The sequence below is a fragment of the Budorcas taxicolor genome, chromosome 17 (genome assembly GCF_023091745.1).
Source record: "Budorcas taxicolor isolate Tak-1 chromosome 17, Takin1.1, whole genome shotgun sequence".
Classification (NCBI taxonomy): Eukaryota; Metazoa; Chordata; class Mammalia; order Artiodactyla; family Bovidae; genus Budorcas; species Budorcas taxicolor.
The window spans coordinates 3937067-3962888 of record NC_068926.1 but is presented as its reverse complement, the minus strand read 5'-3'; the positions used below and the strand labels follow the sequence as shown (position 1 = coordinate 3962888).

General features: G+C 39.6%; 1 protein-coding gene across 1 annotated transcript in view; it reads right to left on the bottom strand.

Moving 5' to 3' along the window:
* DCHS2 (dachsous cadherin-related 2) overlaps nucleotides 1-25822 on the bottom strand; it is a 346741-nt gene that overhangs the window by 3610 nt on the left and 317309 nt on the right. The window contains exons 17-19 of the mRNA XM_052655032.1: nucleotides 8004-8134; nucleotides 4729-5015; nucleotides 4025-4157 (exon numbers count right to left, since the gene is read on the bottom strand). Of these exons, the coding sequence (XP_052510992.1) occupies nucleotides 4025-4157; nucleotides 4729-5015; nucleotides 8004-8134 (551 nt within the window). The remainder of the gene's footprint in view (nucleotides 1-4024; nucleotides 4158-4728; nucleotides 5016-8003; nucleotides 8135-25822) is intronic.

Here is a 25822-nt window from a genome sequence, read left to right as displayed (position 1 = left end):
TTTAAAAACGTTCTAATCAATGTCTTACTGTAAAGTTTGTTGCTAAGACAAATAAAAAGAAAAGTGCTGTCAGGATTGTGATTTGCTGCAGCCAAGAGAGTGAGACACACTAAGACAGAGGGACAGAAAAGTCAAATTCCTGACATATTTAAATCCACACAGTAGCCATTCATCCACAGGCCATGGGGCTACATTAGCTACTTCTCCCAATTATCACATTCCAAGGGCCTCATACCAGATTCTCCCTTCAGGTAATCCTGAGGTTAACTTTTTAAAATTGAGAATATAATTGATATACAACATTGTATTAGTCTCCAGTGTATACAACATAAGGATTCAGTATTCATGTAACTGCAAAACTATCAGAACAGTAAACCTAGTAACAGGAAACCAGTTAACATCCATCTTTCAGAAGTTAACTTCTAAGTCAGCTCTCCCTTGTGAAATGACACAGTGGTGGGTACAGATGGGGAACGCACAGCATAACGTGTCCCAATTCAGTTCAGTTCAGTTGCTCAATCGTGTCTGACTCTTTGCAACCCCATGCATGGCAGCAGGGCAGGCTTCCCTGTCCATCACCAACTCCCAGAAGCTTGCTCAAACTCATGTCCATCCAGTCGTTGATGCCATCCAACCATCTCATCCTCTGTCATCCCCCTTTCCTCCTGCCTTTAATCTTTCCCAGCATCAGGATATTTTCCAATGAGTTAGTTCTTCACATCAGGTGGCCAAAGTATTGGAGCTTCAGTTTCAGCATCAGTCCTTTCAATGCATATGCAGGACTGATTTCCTTTAGGATTGACTGGTTGTATCTCCTTGTAGTCCAAGGGACTCTCAAGAGTTTTCTCCAACACCACAGTTCGAAAGCATCAATTCTTTGGTGCTCAGCTTTCTTTATGGTCAAACTCTCACATCCATACATGACCACTGGAAAAGCCATAGCTTTGACTAGATGGACCTTTGTCAGCAAAGTAATATCTGTACTTTTAAAAATGCTGCATAGGTTTGTCATAGCTTTTCTTCCAAGGAGCAAGCGTCTTTTAATTTCATGGCTGCAGTCACCATCTGCAGTGATTTTGGAGCCCCAAAAAATAGTCTCTCACTATTTCCACTGTTTCCCCATCTATTTGCCATGAAGTGATGGGACTGGATGCCCTGACCTTAGTTTTCTGAATGTTGAGTTTTAAGCCAGCTTTTTCACTCTCTTCTTTCACTTTCATCAAGAGGCTCTTTAGTTCTTCACTTTCTGCCATAAGGGTGGTGTCACCTGCATATCTGAGGTTATCGATATTTCCCCCGGCAATCTTGATTCCAGCTTGTGCTTCATCTAGCCCAGCGTTTCTCATGACGTACTCTGCATTTGAGTTAAATAAGCATGGTGACACTATACAGCCTTGAAGTACATACATCTTTCCCTGTTTGGAACCAGTCTGTTGTTCCATGTCTAGTTCTAACTGTTGCTTCCTGACCTGCATACAGATTTCTCAAGAGGCAGGTTAGGTGGTCTGGTATTCCCATCTCTTGAAGAATTTTCCAGTTTGTTGTGATCCACACAGTCAAAGGCTTTAGCATATTCAATGAAGCAAAGTAAATATTTTTCTATGATCCAGCAGATGTTGGCAATTTGATCTTTGTTTCTTCTGCTTTTTCTTAATCCAGCTTGAACATCTGGAAGTTCTCAGTTCACATACAGTTGAAGCCTAGCTTGAAGAAATTTCAGCATTACTTTGCTGGTGTGTTAGATGAGTGCAATCGTGTGGTAGTTTGAACATCTTTGGCACTGCCTTTCTTTGGGATTGGAATGAAAACTGACCTTTTCCAGTCCTGTGGTCACTGCTGAGTTTTCCAAATTTGCCAGCATATTGAGTACAGTAATTTTACAGCATCATCTTTTAGGATTTGAAATAGCTCAGCTAGAATTCCATCACCTCCACCAGCTCTGTTTATAGTGATGCTTCCTAAAGCTCACTTGACTTCACATTCCAGGATGTCTGGCTCTAGGTGAATGATCACACCATCATGGTTATCTGGGTCATGACGATCTTTTTTGTATAGTTCTTCTGTGTATTCTTGCCACCTCTACTTAATATCTTCTCCTTCTGTTAGGTCCATACCATTTCTGTCCTTTATTGTGCCCATCTTTGCATGAAATGTTCCCTTGGTATCTCTGATTTTCTTGAATAGATCTCTAGTCTTTCCCATTTTATTGTTTATCTATATTTTTTTTGCATTGATCACTTAGGAAGGCTTTCTTATTTCTCCTTTCTATTCTTTGGAACTCTGCATTCAGAAAGATATATCTTTTCTTTTCTTCTTTGCCTTTCGCTTCTCTTCCTTTCTCAGCTGATTATAAGGTCTCCTCAGACAACCATTTATTCTTTTTGCATTTCTTCTCCTTGGGGATGATTTTGACCACCACGTTCTGTACTGTTTTATAAACCTCCATCTATAGTTCTTCAGGCACTCTATCTATCAGATCTAATTCCTTGAATCTATTTGTCACTTCCACTGTATAATCATAAGGGATTTTATTTAGGTCATATCTGAACGGTCTGGTTGCTTTTCATACTTTTTTCAATGCAATTCTGAATTTGGCAATAAGGAGTTCATGATCTGAGACACAGTCAGCTCCAGATATTTTTTTGTTGTTGTTGACTCTATAAAGCTTCTCCATCTTTGACTGCAAAGAATATAATCGATCTGATTTCAGTGTTGACCATCTGGTGATGTCCATGTCCCAGGCCCTGTTATTTTTCTGGAGCATGCTCTGCTATGGACAGCACTTTATTAATTATTCATCTTTATTAAGTTTGGCTTTTAATGTCTGTTGTTCAGTTGCTAAGTCACATCTGAGTCCTTGTGATCTCATGGATTGCAGTAAGCCAGGCTTCTCTGTCCTTCACTATCTCCCAGAATTTGCTCAAATTCATGTCTATTGAGTCTGTGATGCCATCCAACCATCTCATCTCCTGTCGCCCCCTTCTCCTCCTGCCTTCAATCTTTCCCAGTATCGGAGTCTCTTCTAATGAGTCAGCTCTTCACATCAGGTGGCCAACATATCAGAGCTTCAGCTTCAGCATCAGTCCTTCCAATGAATATTCAGGGTGAATATTTAGGATTGACTGGTTTGATCTTCTTGCTGTCCAAGGAACTCTATTTGCTGTTATAGTGTCTCTATACAATGCTTAACTTTTCTGTAATCACTTGCCTGAATGCATTTTACAACCATAAATATCTTGATCTCTAATAACCAAACAAAGAGCCTTGTGAGGCATCGAAGAAATAAGAACAGCATCAAAACTACAGAACATTCTACTTAATGGGTAAATGTCTCTCAGGCATGTCTGACTTTTTGCAACACTATGGACTGTAGCCTGCCAGGCTACTCCGTCCATGGACTTCTCCAGGCAAAGATTCTGGAGTGAGTTGCCATTCCTTTCTCCAGGGAGTCTTCCTGACCCAGGGATTGAAGCTGGTGTCCTGCATTGCAGGCAGATTCTTTACCATCTGAGCCATCAGGGAAGCCCACTCCATTTAATAGAGGTGCTCAAAAAAACTTTCCTGTTTCAGTTTTTTGTGTTCCTTTTTAAATATATACTATCACCAAACTTCTTATACTTGGCTTGGGAAAAAAGCTTCCAAATTCTGGTAACATGCAGTCTTCAGTTCTAAATGAATCCCTTCCATTTTACTTTGATTCTTGTGGAGGCCTGGTTAATTACCTCAACTGTAATCAGACGGCTGAATGAACTGGTGTTTACTATACTGAGGTCTCTGAATTTCTGTGCATTTGCCAGCATTTAATCAATTCCTTTTTCTTTCCAACCATTGAGATGTTGGAGAAGAGAAATAGCACCAGAATTTGCTATCACAGCATCTGACAATAAGAGAAACAAGAAGGTGGTGTCTATGACCCCAGCAGGAGGGCCTGGGGGTTATTTTAGGCATATTTGGAAAGGATTATTTCAGGTTTCCTCTCTGTAACCCAAACCTATGAATCCTACAGCCACTACAAATAACTCACCATTGGCAGGATCAACTGAAAACATCTTGGAAGAGGAAAGGATCCTGTAAGTAATGTTCTCACTGCTTTCCACGTCTGTGGCCACAACGGTCAGCACTGGGTGCCCCAGAGGCACCAGTTCGGAAATGGTGACCTGAAGGGGAAATAAAAAGGGAGACAGGCCTTGTGCTTAAAGAACACAGCTATTTTCATGAGCAGAGCCAGGACCTGACTCTTTTATTTATTTTGTTTATGGAAGTAACAGAGAACCTGACTTTATTAATTTACAGAGTGAACATATTAAGAAGATTGTGTTAGTATTTCCAGAATTCAGAAAAACAAAATTAAAAATTTTTAAAAGATGTTTCATGCAGTATTGATTTTTATTATGAAAAAATTTCCTTCTAAATTATTTCTGTGTAGTGGAGGATAGCTAATGTATTCACTAATGTATTCGCTAATGTTTCATTACACTGTCCACTGTGTAATTATGAGCCTTATGTTACTTACATACTTAAGAAATTGAATTGAATGAGAGATTCAATTCCATATGTACTTCTACTCTCCATGATGCTAAATATAAAACTCTCAGCATCAACTTAGGCAGTAAAAACAGTGAATACTATCTGTCTGTCTACATTGCTTTGTTGACTGTGGTTCAGTTTACATTATTGCCTGTTCTTTCAGGTTTGGTCATGGTCTCAGCATCTCTTTATGTTATTTACCTGGTAAGAATCCTGAGAAAATACTGGTGGGTTATCGTTGACGTCCAGCACATGGACAGTGACTGTCCCCTCTGTTTGGTGCACCAAATCTGAAATTTGGATCTGCAGCTCATATTTAGTAGCTTCTTCAAAATCCAGTGTTTCAACCAGCACCACTACCCCAGTGTTCCGATCAATAGCAAACTTGGTTCCAGAATTACTCTCTTTGACAAAACTGAAGGTGAAAGCTGGATTCGAATCCACATCATAAACTGATATCCAAGTCACAATCGTGCCAGGCAAAGAATCTGAAATAGTCATGACCACTGTCAGTCTTGATTAAAAGTCATCCTTTGAAATATTTTTCTTTAATAGTTCAATCCAAGCATTTTTATTTTTTGTCCAATATGATTTGCTGTTTCTTGGCATGATTTCTCATACAAGGCTCATTACAAACTGAATAAAAACTCTGAAGAATTTATGAGCCCAATAAAAGGGAAAATTTACCACTGAGTAGGGAATTGAAGAGGTAGACGATTTTCAATTTTATATTTCACTTTTTATCATATGTTTATCACACAATCCCAGCACCAAGAAACATTGTAAGTCACTTATTTGCACTATATAATTTCCATATCAAATCATATATTCATGGGTGATGTGGGTAGGAAGAAGGTTATTATTCAAAACATAAAATTCTGAAAAGCAAGCAAGATTTAAATGAAAAAGTTTTGATACTGAAGCTAGATACTTAGTTCCTCATATTCATTTTTATAAAATTATTTCTTTTGAGAGGCACACACTGCTTCCTCCTCTTAAAACCCGACTCTCAAAATTATCAAGACTATAGAAAGTATACTTCATACTGGTGATCACAAAAGATCTCTAATAGTATTCACACACAAAAAAATCACAAATAGATGTCATGGTAAATGTCTCACATAACATATGTGTTCTTTAAACTGCCAGGACAGGGACTTTGGTTTGGACTTCATAGGTATGGTACAGGTAGAAAGAAGATTCCAGGACACTTAGAATAATTCCACTGTGTATGAGACTAATAATTTTCATATTTCAAATTTGAACACCCTTGACATGCACCAATTACACTTGACTCCTTATGGTAAGTTTTGATATACACGGTTTATTTTTGTGATATATTTATTCTGAGCACATTACTGCATTTTGATTCCAATGCATGTGCTTTAGAATAGCACTTTCAGTAAAAGCAGATGAAAACACATCAAATAGGTGAGAGATAAAACTAGACAATTTTTTATTAGTATAATATTTTAAATTATTTAAAATATTTATAGGTATTCTTAAATATAAAAATTGCTGGAATATACCCCTCTTTGAGCAGTGATGTTTGTAACTTGTTTGGAAAGTGAACATAACAAAATGTTAGGCACATTTTAGGAATAAGTTGGATATTAAGAGTGAAAAGAGAGAGGAGAGTGATGGGCCACTATCTGCAATTTCAACTATAAAAAGTTGGGTTGGGTTTTACCAGTACAGCTGTTGACCACAGACAACTTTGAGATCACAGACTATGGAGTCATCATGTAGCCCAGAGACCCAAACAATTAAGATGAATCAGCATATCATGTAAAACTTTGTATTTTCAACCTCTACCATTAATGTGATAAAAGTTTTCTGCAGAAGTTGAACTTTAGCTTATAGTAGTAGAGGAAGGAGAAGGCAATGGCACCCCACTCCAGCACTCTTGCCTGGAAAATCCCATGGATGGAGGAGCCTGGTGGGCTGCAGTCCATGGGGTTGTTAAGAGTCGGACACGACTGAGCGACTTCACTTTCACTTTTCACTTTCATGCATTGGAGAAGGAAATGGCAACCCACTCCAGTGTTCTTGCCTGGAGAATCCCAGGGACGCGGGGAGTCTGGTGGGCTGCAGTCTATGGGGTTGCACAGAGTTGGACACCAATGAAGTGACTTAACAGCAGCAGCAGCAGCAGCAGCAGCAGCAGCAGCAGCAGCAGCAGCAGCAGCAGCAGCAGCAGAGGAAAATGATGACTGTGCAAAAATCATCCAACTCCCTTCACTTATTACTTGTCATTAGTATATTGCAAATAAACTGAGCAGGGCCCTATGGGGCCTTCCTGGGACAAACCCTCCTCCACCATGGCCTTTCCTTGTCTTTTTTTCATAGAAAAAATTTAGCCAAAGAATAAATTTAGGGAATTCCCTGGCAGTCCAGGGGTTTGGACTCCTTGTTTTGGCCTGGGTTAGATTCCAGGTCAAAGAACTCAGACTCTGCAAGCCACCCAGCATGCCCCCATAACAAATAATATTAATAAAATAAACTTAGTCAGAGAAATGAGGAGACACAGAAACAAAGGAAAAACAGTCAAACAGGACAAAACAATAACAGTTCAGTCCTTAAGCAAGGTCAAGGACCTTTAGTCCTTCCTCGAGGGCTATAGAGAACATTCTGCACCATATTCTATGAGCTGTCTTGTAGACAATGAAACCTCCACCAGGTGGAAGAAGTTAACTCCATGATGACCGGACTGTAGCCATAGCATACGCTATCACAATTCTGAGAACTGACCTCAGAGAAATGAGAACCAACCAGTCCTGGAACTGAAGATTAACTGGGCTTTAAACAATCAAGATAATGGTCAGATTACCACATGACCAATTTCAAGATGATCCTCAGAGGTGACTCTGCACGGAGCCCCCTTACTCTAACCATACGCCCATGAAGTTCCCCGTTAAAAGCTGTTGCCCCCTATTAGCACTGTGGAATTGGCCTTTGGACACAGTATATGCCTTCTTCCCCAAGTTACTGGCCTCCTGAATAAAGCAACCTTTCCTTTCTAACACTTGCCTCTCGAATATTGGCTTTCAAGTGGTGAGCAGCTGAACCTGAGTTTGGTAACTCAAAGACTGACAAAGTTATCAGTCTAATAACATCACTTTCTCTCAGGGGAGCTTTAGGGTGACCATCACAACCAACAAAAGATGCTTCATTGAGCAGATTTCACTTTTAAGAAATGTCTGTTTACAAAAGAAGCTGTGTGGAGTAGTGGTTTGACCTTGGGAGCTCAGCTTCCTGCTGGTTTGAATGCAAACCTCAACTTTAACTTTTAACTTCTTTGACATTTTATATTTAATTTTTGACTCTCCATTTTCTATTCTGTAAAATGAAGATAAAAACAATTTATAGTTGTGTGGTTGCTGAGGAATAGTATGCATATTTAACACAGCATCCAGCTGAAAAAATAGATGATACACAAGTTAATCAAAACAATTATTTCAAATGACCACACTTACTTTCAGCAATTTCCACTGCTTCAGAGGGGAGAAAAGTTGGGGCATTGTCATTTATGTCAATCACCTGTATCTTGATCACAGTTGTGTCAGAAAGCCTGGGAATGCCTTTATCTGTTGCTTGTACAATCAAACTGGTTTGGAAAAGAATCAAGGAATGTTATCCATCATCCAGAGAATAAGAAAACAACATAAATATCAAATATCCACTTGAAAATTTTAAAATGAGCTGACTAGCTTTTTTATTTCTCCCCTGACTTTTCTAAAAGGCATCATTTAAAGTTTATTTCATAAGCATGGTAGTCTGAAGTGTATTTTTTGACACATTTAAAGAATCAAATTAATCTTGGTTATTTAAAATAAATGGACTCTCTCTGGGAGACAGACTATAAGTTTCAGTCCTTTTCTACTAAGAACAACTTAAAAAGTACAAACACCAATACCTGTTCTTTAGATAAGTAACTGCCTCCACTCTGCCACACATGGCCTGAATATTGCCATTGATACATATTTCCATTTTACTGCACCAACAAAAGATAGAGTCACTAAAAGTTTGTTTTGTATTTTTTTTTCAGATCTAAATTGCAAATCAATCAAAATTGAAGAATTAACAGAGGGCACTCCCACGAATAATACACATGCAAAAGATGGTTTATTGACTAGGACTGTAAAGTAGAGGTAAAAGTCCATGATCTGAAAGAATCTACACGCAGTGATTCAGTCTCTGTTGGATGACGGTACAACTTGCTTCTCCAGTAACTGACTCAGAAACCTTATTAGTGTCTTCAGCTTCTCCCTTTCTGTCACCACCCTGACAACATCTAACTCGTTATGAGTCTTATAGATTTTACCACCTGAATATGATTTGGATCAGTGTACCCATCCATCTCACTCCCACCTCACAGCCTCAGATGAACTGGTCATCCGACTGGCTTCACAGGGACTGAATGGCTTCCTGGGGTGCGGTACTTTCAGTTTCTTTTTAAAGCAAGATAGTCTCAGGCAAAGCAGGACAAGGTGTCTGCTCTAACCTCATCCCCTTACCATCTTTGGCTGGCATGCTGTGTATTCACCATATCTTTCCTCAACTGGAGTGCTTGCTACTCACCAATCTTCCTATTGCAAGTCTCAAATGCTCCTCTTCATCCTCCACTCTGCAACTCCTCAATTGCTTTATCAAAAATTCTGGTTTGAAAACCTGACTCCTCTAATTAAAACCTTTCCTTGGCTCTCCATGTCTACAAGAGGTAATATAAGTCTTGAGCACGTACATATAACCTTCTGGGACATAGCTTCTGCCTGGAATTCCTATGTGTACACCCCTTTGGTCTTTCAAAGCTAATATCTCTGTAAGCTTTCCCTGGCATCTCATCTGATTTGGGTGCCCCTTTCTCTGCCCCATAGCACCCTGCACATTCTTTCACCATAGCAATCATCATTCTTTCTTCTTAATGACTTATTTGTCTACCTCTCCTATAAATTCCTTGAGGACAGATGTCTTGCCTTATTTGGCTTTCTTTAATACATGTTGATGTTGGTTTCTCAAGATTTGCTCAAGATTATAAATATATCAGATGACAGAGCCAGGATTTAAGTACAGGTCTTAGTTGACTGGAAAGTTGTACTCCACTGTCTGATACTTTTCAATGTGTCTCTCTTCCTGGGTATATATCACACTGTAAGGTATAATCATTAGCTTCCCACTGCCTTCTAAACAGTATGAGTTACAGGAGAGTATCTGAGTAATAAAGTAAATTGTCAATTGGAAGATGATCTTCCTTTCAGAAGTGGAATTAGCCAGCTAGTGATAATATCTTTCGAGAAACTAAGTCTTCTTTCTTGACTAGGACTGTAAAGTAGAGGTAAAAGTCCATGATCTGAAAGAATCTACATGTAGTGATTCAGTCTCTCTTGGATGATGATACAACTTACTTCTCCAGTAACTGACTCAGAAACCTTATTAGTGTCTTCAACTTCTCCCTTTCTGTCACCACCCTGACACACTTCTACTCACCACGCTGAGTCACACTTCTACTTTCTTTCCCCTTCTTAGCTTACCTGATAAGTGTTCTTTTTCTTCCAACCTTAACTTTTTAAAATCATGTAAAAAAGATTAGAGGTACCAAGGGAAGATTTCATGCAAAGATGGGCTCAGTAAAGGACAGAAATGGTAGGGGCCTAAACTAAAAGAAGCACAAGAGATGAAGAAGAGGTGGCAAAAATACACAGAAGAACTGTACAAAAAAAGATCTTTATGACCCAGATAATCACGATGGTGTGATCACTCACCTAGAGCCAGACATCCTGGAATGTGAAGTCAAGTGGGCCTTAGGAAGCATCAATACAAACAAAGCTAGTGGTGGTGATGAATTCCAGTTTAGCTATTTCAAGTCCTGAAAGATGATGCTGTGAAAGTGTTGCACTCAATATGCCAGCAAATTTGGAAAACTCAGCAGTGGCCACAAGACTAGAAAAGGTCAGTTTTCACTCCAATCCCAAAGAAAGGCAATGCCAAAGAATGCTCAAACTACTGCACAATTGCACTCATCTCACACGCTAGTAAAGTAATGCTCAAAATTCTCCAAGCCAGGCTTTAGCAGTACGTGAACTGTGAACTTCCTGATGTTCAAGCTGGTTTTAGAAAAGGCAGAGGAACCAGAGATCAAATTGCCAACATCCGCTGGATCATTGACAAAGCAAGAGAGTTCCAGAAAAACATCTATTTCTGCTTTATTGATTATGCCAAAGCCTTTGACTATGTGGATCACGATAAACTGTGGAAAATTTTGAAAGAGATGGGAATACCAGACCACCTGACCTGCCTCTTGAGAAACCTGTATGCAGGTCAGGAGGTAACAGATAGAACTGGACATGGAACAACAGACTGGTTCCAAATAGGAAAAGGAGTACATCAATGCTGATATTGTCACCCTTCTTATTTGACTTATATGCAGAGTACATCATGAGAAACACTGGGCTAGAGGAAGTACAAGCTGGAATCAAGATTGCCGGGAGAAATATCAATAACTTCAGATATGCAGATGACACACCCTTATGGAGAAGGCAATGGCACCCCACTCCAGTACTCTTGCCTGGAAAATCCCATGGGTGGAGGAGCCTGGTGGGCGGCAGTCCATGGGGTCGCAAAGAGTCTGACACAGCTGAGCGACTTCACTTTCACTTTTCACATTCATGCATTGAAGGAAATGGCAAGCCGCTCCAGTGTTCTTGCCTGGAGAATCCCAGGGACGGCAAAGCCTGGTGGGCTGCCATCTCTGGGGTCGCACACAGTCAGACACGACTGAAGCGACTTAGCAACAGTAGCAGCAGCATGGCATAAAGTGAAGAGCCTCTTGATGAAAGTGAAAGGGGAGAGTGAAAAAGTTGGCTTAAAGCTCAACATTCAGAAAACAAAGATCATGGCATCCGGTCCCATCACTTCATGGCAAATAGATGGGGAAACAGTGGAAACAGTTGCTGACTTTATTTTTCTGTGTTCCAAAATCACTGCAGATGGTGATGGCAGCTATGAAATTAAAAGACGTTTACTCCTTGAAAGGAAAGTTATGGCCAACCTAGAGAGCATATTAGGAAGCAGAGACATTACTTTGTCAACAAAGGTCCGTTTAGTCAAGCCTATGGTTTTTCCAGTGGTCATGTATGGATGTGAGAGTTGGACTATAAAGAAAGCTCAGTGCCAAAGAATTGATGCTTTTGAACTGTGGTGTTGGACAAGACTCTTGAGAGGTCCTTGGACTACAAGGAGATCCAACCAGTCCATCCTAAAGGAGATGAGTCCTGGGTGTTCATTGGTAGGACCGATGTTGAAGTTGAAACTCCAATACGTCGGCCACCTGATGTGAAGAGCTGACTCATTTGAAAAGACCCTGATTCTGGGAAAGATTGAAGGCGGGAGGAGAAGGGGACAACAGAGGATGAGATGGTTAGATGGCATCATTCATTCAATGGACATGGGTTTGGGTGGTCTCTGGGAATTGGTAATGGACAGGTAGGCCTGGCGTGCTGTGGTTCATGGGGTCACAAAGAGTCAGACACGACTGAGTGACTGAACTGAACTGAAAAAAGCTTCAACGTTTTGTTGGTTTAAATTCTACTTAGTAGGAAATAATCACTGCTTATCTATGGTTCACAAAGCATACAGGCTGCCTTCTATACTACTGAAGTTGGGCCATCATTAGAACAACTACTTAAATTTCACACTTTAAGAGCCTAGAAAGTCTGTTTTGTTAGCATGAATGTAAGTCAGGTACATATGGAAAAATTTTACAAAAAATAATCGACTCATCATGTTCTCTGCCCCTGCTGCCTACCCTTCCCAGTGACACACTGAAGTCTCAGCAAAGACATTAAAGTTATGGCTCTGTTTATTCTTCCTCTGTGGTCATAAGGACTCTTCTTTTCACAGTATTGCAATTTCAGGGGTTCTATATAATATCTATGTCATGTTAAAAAGCAAGATTCTTTGACATAGACAGAAATATGATCCTGTTTAAAACAAAAGGACAAGTCAAGGTTTCTCAGTGGCTTGAGGCACAAATAAAAAGTTATGGAGGCAGATCCACTGAAATTCTACACATAACTTCTACGATACCTCAAGTTTTCTGTGATGGCTCTTTGGCAGGCTTTGCAAAATTCTTGGCTGTTGTCAGCCTAACTGGCTCCATGTTCCAAAACTGTTGCCCTGATTAGCATATCAGCAGAGATGACAAATGAAGTTCACTGCATAAAAAAAGTCCCATTCTAGCTCAGAGCATAGTTCTCCTAATCCACCAGTGGTGGGAAGCTGCTTTTTATCATGTTAAATTTTAAATGAGACTTCAATCCGGCAGATTCTTTTCTGATTGCCTTAATACCTAAGATAATGATAGAGGATTTTTCAAAACTCTCTCTCAACAGTTTATTAAATATATTCCCAGAACTAAATGTCTCTTCTGTAATTCCAAGAGAAACAAAATTTCGGTCAACATCATAACACCTCTGAAAGGAAGAGCTATAACTTCTGGTTATATCTACACAGATTTTATTTCCTATTCCTCTAGAGATTCTGCTATAACAATGGCAAATGAACTTAGAATAAGGTATATGTTGATAAGGCTAAAAAGAAATGGGTGAAGATATTAGTGAGTGGAATGGGTGAGAAGTTTCAACACATGTCTGAAAAATGCAAGCAGACTGAGAAGCAGTTAGAGATGTGTGTGAGTGTGTATGTGTGAGTGTGTGTGCGTGTGCACGGGCATGTGTGCACACTCTTAGTCATGTCTGATTCTTTGAGACCCCACTGACTGTAGCCTGTCAGGCTCTTCTGTCAATGAAATTTTCCAGGCAAGAATACAATACTGGAGTGGGTTGCCATTTGTTACTCCAGGGGTCTTCTTGATCCAGGGATTGAACTCAGATCTCTTGCATCTCCTGTATTGGCAGGTGGATTCTTTACTACTGTGTCACCTGGGAAGTCAGATGGCAGAGGAATGCATAGATTAAAATGTATCCTGCATTTGAAGGAAGACAAGGATGAGTGAGAAACAGATTTGTCCCCACATAACCAAGGAGACGCTCAAAACATGGCAAAATGCAGGGTGAGATACTGAGCTAAAAATAGCCTAAAAGATTAAATTCAAAATATAGAACAAGCAAGATCCCTTGCCTATTTCTTTTCACTCCCAGGCAAAACAATGTCTGATGTTCATACTTAGTAATATTGAGGAACTGTCCCTGAAGAAATGAAATCTCCTCTCAAAGGGGAAAACCCCTCTCTATATATTGTTATTTACATGTCATCCTGCAAAGTAGTCAAGTTCTTCTCTGGTTCATCTGAAAGCCAAGCATGCTGGTCAACGAGATCCATCAGGAGATTCTGACTTCGATATTGCCTCACTTAGGGCCAAGGATGGTTATTTACTCACAGAAAGTCTCTCACATGAATAAAAGAGGATAAACTAGACAAGCAGAAGAAATAAATCCAGAGGACACAGAGATTTTGAAAGAGGAAAAGACTAGGTAAAAATAACTCCAACTAATGTCTTAGGAGAGCTATCATAAGATAACACATAAATAAGTACAAGATGCTATGGAAAAGCTCAAAGATTAAGAAAGAGTTGTTGAAAATTATAAAATATATAATATTCAAAAAATTTTGAACTAAAAACAACAACAACAAAAAAGAAACTTTAGAAGGTTATAATTAAGAAAATATCCAAGAAAAATAAAACAACAAAAATAAACCCCCACACAAAAAATGGAAAGTGGAGAATAAAGTATCGCTGACAAAGGATCAATCCTGGCAGCCTAACACTTGACTGAATAGGATCCAGGAAAAAGAAACAGGGTAAAGTAAACAAACAAGCAAAAAAACACAAAACAATAAACAGAAGGGAGGTAATTATCAGTGAAATAATACCAAAAAATAGATCATTTATCCTCATTAAAAGAGCACATCAAGTACTCAGCACAAGGAAATACCCACACTAAAGCACATAATCACAAAACGTCTAAACATTGCAGATGAAATAACCTGAGAATCTTCACAGAAAGTGCAAAAAAAAAAAAAAAAAGTATGAAATATATTAGAATGGCGTCAGACTTCTCAATAGCAGAACTGAGTTTTAAAAGATAAAACAACAATGCCTTCAAAAATCTAAAAGAAATGTTCAACTTCTATATTATCCATTGCATAAATCACATGTGAAAGTAGAATAAAGGTGTTTTCAGATGTGTAAGAACTAAAAGAATTTACTCTCTTAGCACCTTTTCCTACAAAGCTACTATAAAAGTAAGAGAAAGACATGGGATCTTCAAAGCATGCAACTACCATAGAAAGCAGTAAACCAGTTCCAAGTCACGGGGTCCAGCTTTCACCCTGCTTATTTAACTTATATGCAGAGTACATCATCAGAAACGCTGGGCTGGAAGAAGCACAAGCTGGAATCAAGATTGCCGGGAGAAATATCAATAACCTCAGATATGCAGATGACACCACCCTTATGGCAGAAAGTGAAGAGGAACTAAAAAGCCTCTTGATGAAAGTGAAAGAGGAGAGTGAAAAAGTTGGCTTAAAGCTCAACATCCAGAAAATGAAGATCATGGCATCTGGTCCCATCACTTCATGGGAAATAGACGGGGAAACAGTGGAAACAGTTGCTTACTTTATTTTTCTGGGCTCCAAAATCACTGCAGATGGTGACTGCAGCCATGAAATTAAAAGACGCTTACTCCTTGGAAGGAAAGTTATGACCAACCTAGATAGCATATTCAAAAGCAGAGACATTACTTTGCCAACAAAGGTCCATCTAGTCAAGGCTATGGTTTTTCCAGTAGTCATGAATGGATGTGAGAGTTGGACTGTGAAGAAAGCTGAGTGCCAAAGATTTGATGCTTTTGAACTGTGGTGTTGGAGAAGACTCTTGAGAGTCCCTTGGACTGCAAGGAGATCCAACCAGTCCATTCTAAAGGAGATCAGTCCTGGGTGTTCTTTGGAAGGACTGATGCTAAAGCTGAAACTCCTGTACTTTGGCCACCTCATGCAAAGAGTTGACTCATTGGAAAAGACCCTGATGCTGGGAGGGATTGAGGGTAGGAAGAGAAGGGGACGACAGAGGATGGGATGGCTGGATGGCATTACTGACTCGATGGACATGAGTTTGAGCAAGCTCCAGGGGTTGGTTATGGACAGGGAAGCCTGGCATGCTGCAGTTCATGGGGTTTCAAAGAGTCAGACACGACTGAACTGAACTGAACTGGACAGCCATACTGTCCAGCTAGATCAGGAGGAGAGGAAACAGTAGGACTCAGGTCTCCAAGAAACAGAAGATTTGATAGAATACATGATATGAGAGGCATATCAGGGGAGAAGGATGAGTGGGCATGTCTGATAGAGCTAATGGAATATTTACAAGTAATTAAGTATAGGGACATAGCCAATCAGGTGAGCAAAAAGAAAAATAATAATTAACTCTGGGGATAAGGGGGAGAATAAGGAAAGAAATATAATTATGAAGTATGACCTGGCTCTGAAGTAAACACCTGTATAACCATGACTGCAGCCATGAAATTAAGACACTTGCTCTTGGAATAAAAGATATGACCAACCTAAATAGCATAGTAAAAAGCAGAGACATTACTTCACCAACAAAGGTCTGTCTAGTCAAAGCTATGGTTTTTCCAGTAGTCATGTATGGATGGATGTGAGAGTTGGATCATAAAAAAAGCTGCAGTGCCAAAAATTGATGCTTTTGAACTGTGGTGTTGGAGCAGACTCTTGAGAATTCCTTGGACTGCGGGATCAAACCAGTCCATCCTAAAGGAAATCAGTTTTGACTATTCATCGGAACCCTGGAAGTTCCAATACTTTGGCTACCTGATGCAAAGAACTGACTCACTGGAAAAGACCCTGATGCTGGGGAAGATTGAAGGCAGGAGGAGAAGGGGACGACAGAGGATGAGATGGTTGAATAGCGTCACCAACTCAATGGACATGAGTTTGAGCAAGCTCCGGGAGTTGGTTATGGACAGGGAAGCCTGGCATGCTGCAGTCCATGGGGTCACAAGAGTCGGATACGATTGAGTGACTGAACTGAACTTAACTGAAACACTGATTATTGATGAAATGAAGAACAGAGCTATGAATACAAAGGGAGATCTGATGTAAGAAGTAAAAATATTAAAACCACATTTATTATAATAGGATATTGAGAGATAATGTTTATTGACTTAAATTTATTTATTTTAATTGGAGGCTATTTACAATATTGTATTGGTTTTGCCATACATCAACATGAATCCGCCACGGGTGTACATATGTTCCTAATCCTGAACCCCGCGCACACCTCCCTCCCTGTACCATCCCTCTGGGTCATCCCAGTGCACCAGCACAAGTATCCTGGATCCTGCATCAAACCTAGACTGGCGATTCATTTCTTATATGATATTATACATGTTTTGATGTCATTCTCCCAAATCATCCCATCCTCTCCCTCTCCCACAGAGTCCAAAAGACTGTTCTAATATATGTGTCTCTTTTGCTGTCTCGCATACAGGGTTATCGTTACCATCTTTCTAAATTCCATATATATGCATTTGTATACTGTATAGGTGTTTTTCTTTCTGGCTTATTTCACTCTGTATAATCAGCTCCCGTTTCATCCACCTCATTAGAACTGATTCAAATGTATTCTTTTTAATGGCTAAGTAATACTCCATTGTGTATATGTACCACAGCTTTCTTATCCATTCATCTCCTGATGGACATCTAGGTTGCTTCCATATCCTGGCTATTATAAACAGTGCTGCGATGAGATGGAGAAATATACCATGTTCATGGATCAGAAGAATCAATATAGTGAAAATGAATATACTACCCAAAGCAATCTATAGATTCAGTGCAATCCCTAACAAGCTATAAGCGGTATTTTTCACAGAGCTAGAACAAATAATTTCACAATTTGTATGGAAATACAAAAAACCTCGAATAGCCAAAGCAATCTTGAGAAAGAAGAATGGAACTGGAGGAATCAACCTGCCTGACTTCACACTCTACAAAGCCACAGTCAACAAGACAGTATGGTACTGGCACAAAGACAGAAATATCCATCAATGGAACAAAATAGAAAGCCCAGAGATAAATCCGTGCACCTATGGACAGCTTATCTTTGACAAGTTCAGTTCAGTTCAGTCGCTCAGTTGTGTCCAACTCTTTGCAACCCCATGAATCGCAGCACACCAGGCCTCCTTGTCCATCACCATCTCCTGGAGTTCACTCAGACTCACGGCCATCGAGTCCATGATGCCATCCAGCCATCTCACCCTCTGTCGTCCCCTTCTCCTCCTGCCCCCAATCTCTCCCAGCATCAGAGTCTTTTCCAGTGAGTCAACTCTTCGCATGAGGTGGCCAAAGTACTGGAGCTTCAGCTTTAGCATCATTCCTTCCAAAGAAATCCCACGGTTGATCTCCTTCAGAATGGACTGGTTGGATCTCCTTGCAGTCCAAGGGACCCTCAAGAGTCTTCTCCAATACCACAGTTCAAAAGCATCAATTCTTCAGCGCTCAGCCTTCTTCACAGTCCAACTCTCACATCTATACATGACCACAGGAAAAACCATAGCCTTGACTAGGCGGACCTTAGTCGGCAAAGTAATGTCTCTGCTTTTGAATATACTATCTAGGTTGGTCATAACTTTTTTTCCAAGGAGTAAGCGTCTTTTAATTTCATGGCTGCAGTCAACATCTGCAGTGATTTTGGAGCCCAAAATAATGAAGTCTGACACTGTTTCCACTGTTTCCCCATCTATTTCCCATGAAGTGATGGGATTGGATGCCGTGATCTTCGTTTTCTGAATGTTGAGCCAAATTTTTCACTCTCCTCTTTCACTTTCATCAAGAGGCTTTTTAGCTCCTCTTCACTTTCTGCCATAAGGGTGGTGTCATCTGCATATGTGAAGTTATTAATATTTCTCCCAGCAATCTTGATTCCAGCTTGTGCTTCCCCCAGCCCAGCGTTTCTCATGATGTACTCTGCATGTAAGTTAAATAAGCAGGGTGACAATATACAGCCTTGACATACTCCTTTTCCTATTTGGAACCAGTCTGTTTTTCCATGTCCAGTTCTAACTGTAGCTTCCTGACCTGCATACAGATTTCTCAAGAGGCAGGTTAGGTGGTCTGGTATTCCCATCTCTTTCAAAATTTTCCACAGTTTATCGTGATCCACACACTCAAAGGCTTTGGCATAGTCGATAAAGCAGAAAGAGATGTTTTTCTGGAACTCTCTTGCTTTTTCAACGATCCAGTGGATGTTCGCAATTTGATCTCTCGTTCCTCTGTCTTTTCTAAAACCAGCTTGAACATCAGGGAGTTCATGGTTCACGTGCTGCTGAAGCCTGGCTTGGAGAATTTTGAGCATTACTTTACTAGCGTGTGAGATGAGTGCAATTGTGCAGTAGTTTGAGCATTCTTTGGCATTGCCTTTCTGTGGAATTGGAATGAAAACTGACCTTTTCCAGTCCTGTGGCCACTGCTGAGTTTTCCAAATTTGCTGGCATATTGAGTGCAGCACTTTCATAGCATCATCTTTCAGGATTTGAAATAGCTCAAGTGGAATTCCATCACCTCCACTAGCTTTGTTAGTAGTGATGCTTTGATAAAGGAGGCAAGAATATACAATGGATTAAAGATGATCTCTTTAACAAGTGGTGCTGGAAAACTGGTCAACCACTTGTAAAAGAATGAAACTAGAACACTTACTAACACCATACACAAAAATAAACTCAAAATGGATTAAAGATCTAAATGTAAGACCAGAAACTTAAAAACTCCTAGAGGAGAACATAAGTAAAACACTCTCAGACATAAATCACAGCAGGATCCTCTATGATCCACCTCCCAGAATACTGGAAATAAAAGCAAAATTAAACAAATTGGATCCAATTAAAATTAAAAGCTTCTGCACAACAAAGGAAACTATAGGCAAGGTGAAAAGACAGCCTTTGGAATGGGAGAAAATAATAGCAAATGAAGCAACTGACAAACAACTGATCTCAAAAATATACAAGCAACTCTTGCAGCTCAATTCCAGAAAAATAAACGACCCAATCAAATAATGGGCCAAAGAACTAAATAGACATTTCTTCAAAGAAGATATACAGATGGTTAACAAACACATGAAAAGATGCTCAACATCACTTATTATCAGAGAAATGCAAATTGAAACCACAATGAGGTACCATTTCATGCCAGTCAGAATGGCTGTGAGAGATAATGTTTAAAATTACAAAGTTAGACATATTAATTTTTATAATGGAGAAAACAAGTTAAAAGCGTCTATACAATGAACAGGTGAGGCAATGGTTGCTGATTTTCATCTAAGTCTGCTGATCTCTATGATGCTTCTTAAAAAATGTGTCATTTTGATAACAATACAGAATTTAAAATAAGCAAATGCACTTAAATCAAAATCTTGTTGTCATTTGCAGCAACATGGATAGACCTAGAGATTGTCAGTGATGTATGCCAGACAAAGACAAACATCAAATGATATCACTTTTATGTGGAACTTAAAAATTGATACAAATGAACTTGTTTACAAACAGAAATAGACTCACAGATGTAGAAAACAAACATGATTATCAAAAGAGAAAGCGGGGGAGGAATAAACTAGGAGTTTGGGATTAACAGGTACACAGCACTATATATAAAACAGAAACAACACAGACCTAGTGAACAGAATAGGGAACTATATTCAGTATCTTTTAATACCTATAATGGAAAATAATCTGAAAGAGAATATATCTGAGAGAGAGAGAGAGAGAGAGAGAGAGAGAGAGAGAGAGACATAGATATAGTTGAATCACTTTGCTATACACCTGAAACTAACACAGCATTGTAAATAAACCATACTTCAATTAAAAAAAGTTTTCAATGTCAATGGGGAAAAACTGGTATGACTTTTAATTATTTTTCTTGCCTATTGAACTACATAGCTCCACTACTCTAATACTGAATAAAAATGGTGGAAAACATCTTTCATCTTTTTCTGTCTGTTGAATAATAACTTCCTACCTGTTAACATGGTCAAATGGAGCCAATCCCCTAAACATACCCCGATCTCAAGCCTGAATCCTACTGATTTATTACCATCAGATATCCCTTTCTTTTAACTCCACATTGGTGAAAAAGAAAAGTTAGTCCATTTTAATTGTCTCTCCTTCCTGTTTTAGTTACTCCTCAACTTACTATAATACTTTCTATCCACCACTTCAGTAATTCTTCTTTGGAAAATTATGTAAGGAGTTTTCTAATCACCAGACAATGGCATCTTTCCACTTGCAGACATAAATATTATAAATTTCAAAATGTTTAATCAGCCTTGTTTGAGATGAAAAGAAATTTTAAGTCATAATGTTATGTATTGAGAAATAAACAGAGGAAGTAATCCTGCCACATGTATTTTGAAAACTATAAGTGCTATGCCAGTACTTTGTCCATTGTTTATCAACAGAATGTTAAGGGCTGGAGAGTACTTGCATTCTGGTAACCACATGAGGAAAAATGCCAAAAAAAGCACTGTTGGAATACTGGTCAAATGAGGCAAAATTTTTATATAAGTTCTTATCATAAATTAAAATCCTTTCTCTCAGAAGTTTACAGAAGTTTTCTAGAATAGTAATTCACAACCATGAAGATGTTTGATCTCCTGAACTGGAGGTGCTTGCAATATATATGTGTTATAGGATGTTTTATGTACTCAGTCTGTAAAATATTTTTGTTGATGAAAATCTGTTGACTTGAGTTTTTAAATTAACTTCATAGTTTTGTATTAATTAACCTACAAATACAACACCATGTATTTTATCTTGTTAGGAAACAATTTGGGAGAAGTCTATTCCTTGCAAACTTCTTAAAATAAGGAATACTTTTACAGATTCCAATCCAAACACATTCAGAAAACTTTTTCCCCATGCAGTCCAACCTTTTCCCTTGCTTTCTGAAGCTACATTTCCCAGGTTCTGTTCTGTTCTTTCTAGTCCCTGAATCTATCTAGCTGGCTGCTTTTGCTCTTTCTAGCCCTCAAGAGGTGATAATGTCCTAAATTCTCATTTCACATAATCTCCGTAGGTAGGTAATTCCATTTTACGCACTTTCCTTTACACACTTTCCTTGGATGAAGCCCAAGTCTAAATCTTGAAAGAAGATCTCTTTCCCAAGCTCCAGATCATTATTTTAATTGTAGAAGGATTATATTTACTTTTATTCTTACAAAATGCCAAGAAAAAAACAAAATCCCAATTCCAGTCTATTCTTCTTCCTGCCTTTTCTATGTGGAAACTTCTGAAGTATTTCTTATCTCCTTCCTTGTTGAATAAATTCAGCTGATCACCATGTTCCAATGGACTCTTTATCTGAATCAATCAGGAAGTATGCCCCCTCCTTTCTTCTCCACAGTTTCATCCACATAACAGACCTTTCCCTGCTGTTGTCTAGCTTAACTGCTCTGTCTGATGCTGGTTCTCTGTCCTGCAAGACATCCTTATCAGACATCTTCTAAAAATAAAGATCTGAACAGGCACTCAATTGCTTACACTTTTCTATAGCCTACAGAATAGAGTTTAATTTCTAATAGGAAAGAAAAAGCGAAAGGGTTAGTCACTAAGTCATATCTGACTCTTTTGCAACCCTATGGACTATATTGCTTGCCAGGCTCCTCTGCCCATGGAATTCTCCAAGCAAGAGTACTGGAGTGGGTAGCCATTACCTTCTCCAAGGGATCTTCCTGACCCAGGGATTGAGCCCCGATCTCCTGCATTATATGCAGAGTCTTTACCATCTCAGCCATCAAGGAAACCCAGTTTCCAGTATATGGACTGCAAACTCCTCCAAGGCTATCTTGTGACCAACCAGCCTCTTTTAAAATTGTTTTGTTTTTCAGATCATTGGGTGAGTTTCCCCATAAGTTTTATTCTGATATAATTGATATACAGCATTGTATAAGCTTAAGGTGTACAGCATAAGTAAGGACCTGACTTACATATACTCTGAAAAATTTTCCCTTGTTATGAGAACACTTAGAACCTACTCTCTTAACCATATAACAATTAGCTGCAGTCATCATGGTGTACATTTCATCCCTCTCTCTCTTTGTAGTCACTAAGTCATGTCCAACTCTTGCGACCCCATGGATTGTAACCTGCCAGGCTCCTCTGTCCATGGGATTCTCCAGGCAAGAGTGCTGGAGTGGGTTGCCATTTCCTTTTCCAGGGGATCTTCCTGACCCAGAGATGGAACCTGGGTCTCCTGTACTGCAGGCAGATTCTTTACCGACTGAGCTACAAGGGAAGCCCCACATTACATCCCTAGTACCTATCCTATTTGAAGTTTGTATGTTTCAATTGGTGGTGGTGGTTTAGTCACTAAGTCGAGTCCAACTCTTCGTGACCCCATGGACTGCAGCCTACCAGGGTCCTCCATCCATGGGATTTTCCAGGCAAGAGTACTGGAGTGGGGTGCCATTGCCTTCTCCAAAGATTCAAGGGATTAGACCTTGTAAACAGTGTGCCTACAGAACTATGGATGGAGGCCCATAACGTGTACAGGAGGCAGTGAACACAATCATCTCAAAGAAAAAGAAAAACAAGAAGTCAAAGTGGTTATCTGAGGAGGGCTTACAAATAGCAAAAAGCAAAAAACAAGGGAGAGAGGGAAAGATATATTCAACTAAACGCAGAGTTCCAAAGAACAGCATTGAGAGAAAATAAGGACTTCTTCAATGAACAGTGTATAAAACTAGAAGAAAACAACAGACGGGGAAAGACTACGGATCTCTTCAGGAAAACTGGAGATATCAAGGGGACATTTTTCCCAAAGCTGGGCACAATAAAAGACAGAAACACTAAGATATAGTAGACACTGAAGAGATTAAGAAGAGACGGAAAGAATACATGGAAGAACTCTACAAAATGATCCAAATGAGCCAGATTACTACAGTGGTGTAGTCAGCCACCCAGAGCCAAACATTCTGAAAAGCAGTCAAGAGGGCCTGAGGAAGCACTGCTGTTAATAAAGCTAGTGGATGTGATGGAATTCCAGTAGAACCTTTCAAAACCCTAAAGGATGATGCCATCAAGGTGTTGCATTCAATATGTCAGCAAATCTGGAAGACCCAGGAGTGACTACAGGACTGGAAAAGGTCAATCTTCATCCCAGTTCCCAAGAACAGTAGTACTAAAGAGTGTGCTAAGCATCAGATAAGTTGCACTCATCTCCCATGCTAGTAAGTTCATGCTTAAAATCTTGCAATCTAAGCTTCAGCATTACGCGAACCAAGAACTTCCAGATGTTCAAGTTGTGTTTAGGAAAGGAAGAGGAACCACAGCTCAAATTGCCAACATCATTGAATCATAGATAAAGCTAGGGAATTCCAGAAAAATATCTACCTCTCTCTCATCGACTACACCAAAGCCGGTCAAGAAGCAAGAGCTAGAACCCTGTATGGAAAAACTGATTGGTTCAAAATTGAGAAAGGAGTACAACAGGGGTGTCTGCTGTCACTCTGTCTTTTTAACCTATACACTGAGCACCTCATGAGAAATGCTGGGCTGGATGAGTTATAAGCTGGAATCAAGACAGGTGGGAGAAACATCAACAACCTCAGATATGCAGATGGTACCACTCTACTGACAGAAAGCAAAGAGGAACTAAAGAGCCTCTTGATGAAGGTGAAGGAGAGTGAAAGAGATGGCATAAAACTAAATATTAAAAAACATATTAAATATTAAAAAACATTTAAATATTAAAAAAAAAACATATTAAGATCATGGCATCTGGCCCCATTATGTCATGGCAATAAGGAGGGGAAAAGTGGAAGTAGTGACAGACTTCATCTTTGTGGGCTCTAAAATCACTGCGGATGGTGACTGTAGCCATGCAATCAGAAGCCATTTGCTCCTGATTGCAGGAGCTCTGATAAACCTAGACAGTGTGTTGAAAGGCAGACATTACTCTGCTGATAAGGCCATATATTCAAGGCTATGGTCTTCCCAGTGATCATGTACAGTTGTAAGAGCTGGACTATAAAGAAGACGGAGCACTGGAGAATTGATGCCTTCGAACTGTGGTGCTGGGGAAGACTCCTGAGAGTCCCTTGGACAGCAAGAAGACCCAGCCAGTCAATTCTAAGGGAAATCAACCCTGAATACTCCTTGGAAGGACCAAAGCTGAAACTTGCTGAAGCTGAAAATCCAGTATTTTGGTCATCTGATGCATATATATAGATGACTCATTGGAAAAGTTCCTGATGCTGGGAAAGACTGAGGGCAGAAGAGAAGAGGGCATCAGAGGATGAGATGGCTGGATGGCATCACTGATATAATGCAGGTGAACTTGGGCACACTTTGGGAGATGGTGGGGGACACACAGGCCTGGTGTGCTGCAGTCCATGGAGTTGCAAAGAGCTGGACATGACTGGGTGACTAAACAACAACCCAAGAGTTTTTTCTTGCTCATTTTTATTTATTTAAAGTCCCTCAAAAGACTCAGTAATCTTGGCCCTAAAGTATTACAAGACTTACATGAATATCAGTTACCAACTTAGGCAGAGATAAGATTCTTCATATCTTTTGAACTATAGTGTTGGAGAGTTCCTTGGACTGCAAGGAGATCCAACCAGTCCATCCTAAAGGAAATCAGTCCTGAATGTTCATTAGAAGGACTGATACTATAGCTGAAACTCCAATATTTTGGCCACCTGATGTGAAGAACTGACTTATTTGAAAAGACCCCGATGCTGGGAAAGATTGTAGGCAGGAGGAGAAAGGGATGACAGAGCATGAGATGTTTGGATGGCATCACTGACACGATGGACATGAGTTTGAATAGGCTCCGGAAGTTGGGATGGACAGGGAAGCCTGGCGTGCTGCAGTCCATGGGGTCACAAAGAATTGGACGTAACTGAGAGACTGAACTGAAGTCACTTCACACCAGTTATAAGTCAAACAGAGAAAAGCAGTGACTGAAATCCTATCTTTTCATGCTCACACCTTGACATGTGTAATTTCACAATTGCGAGCTAGAATTTATTTTCTATGATTATTTTAAGTTTCAAAAGTGTTTTTTCCTGTATTGTTTCAGTAAATATACAGGCATATACTCTAAAGATTCATTCACATGATACAGCAGAAAGCTCTACTAGGACCACTCATATAGGCAAGAGTATAAGTTCCACATTTACTAGCTGCCTATTCCTGGCAAACAACTTCACCTCTGTGAATTTGATTTCTTCACTTTGCAGATCTTAAGTCTGTTACAGGAATTCAAC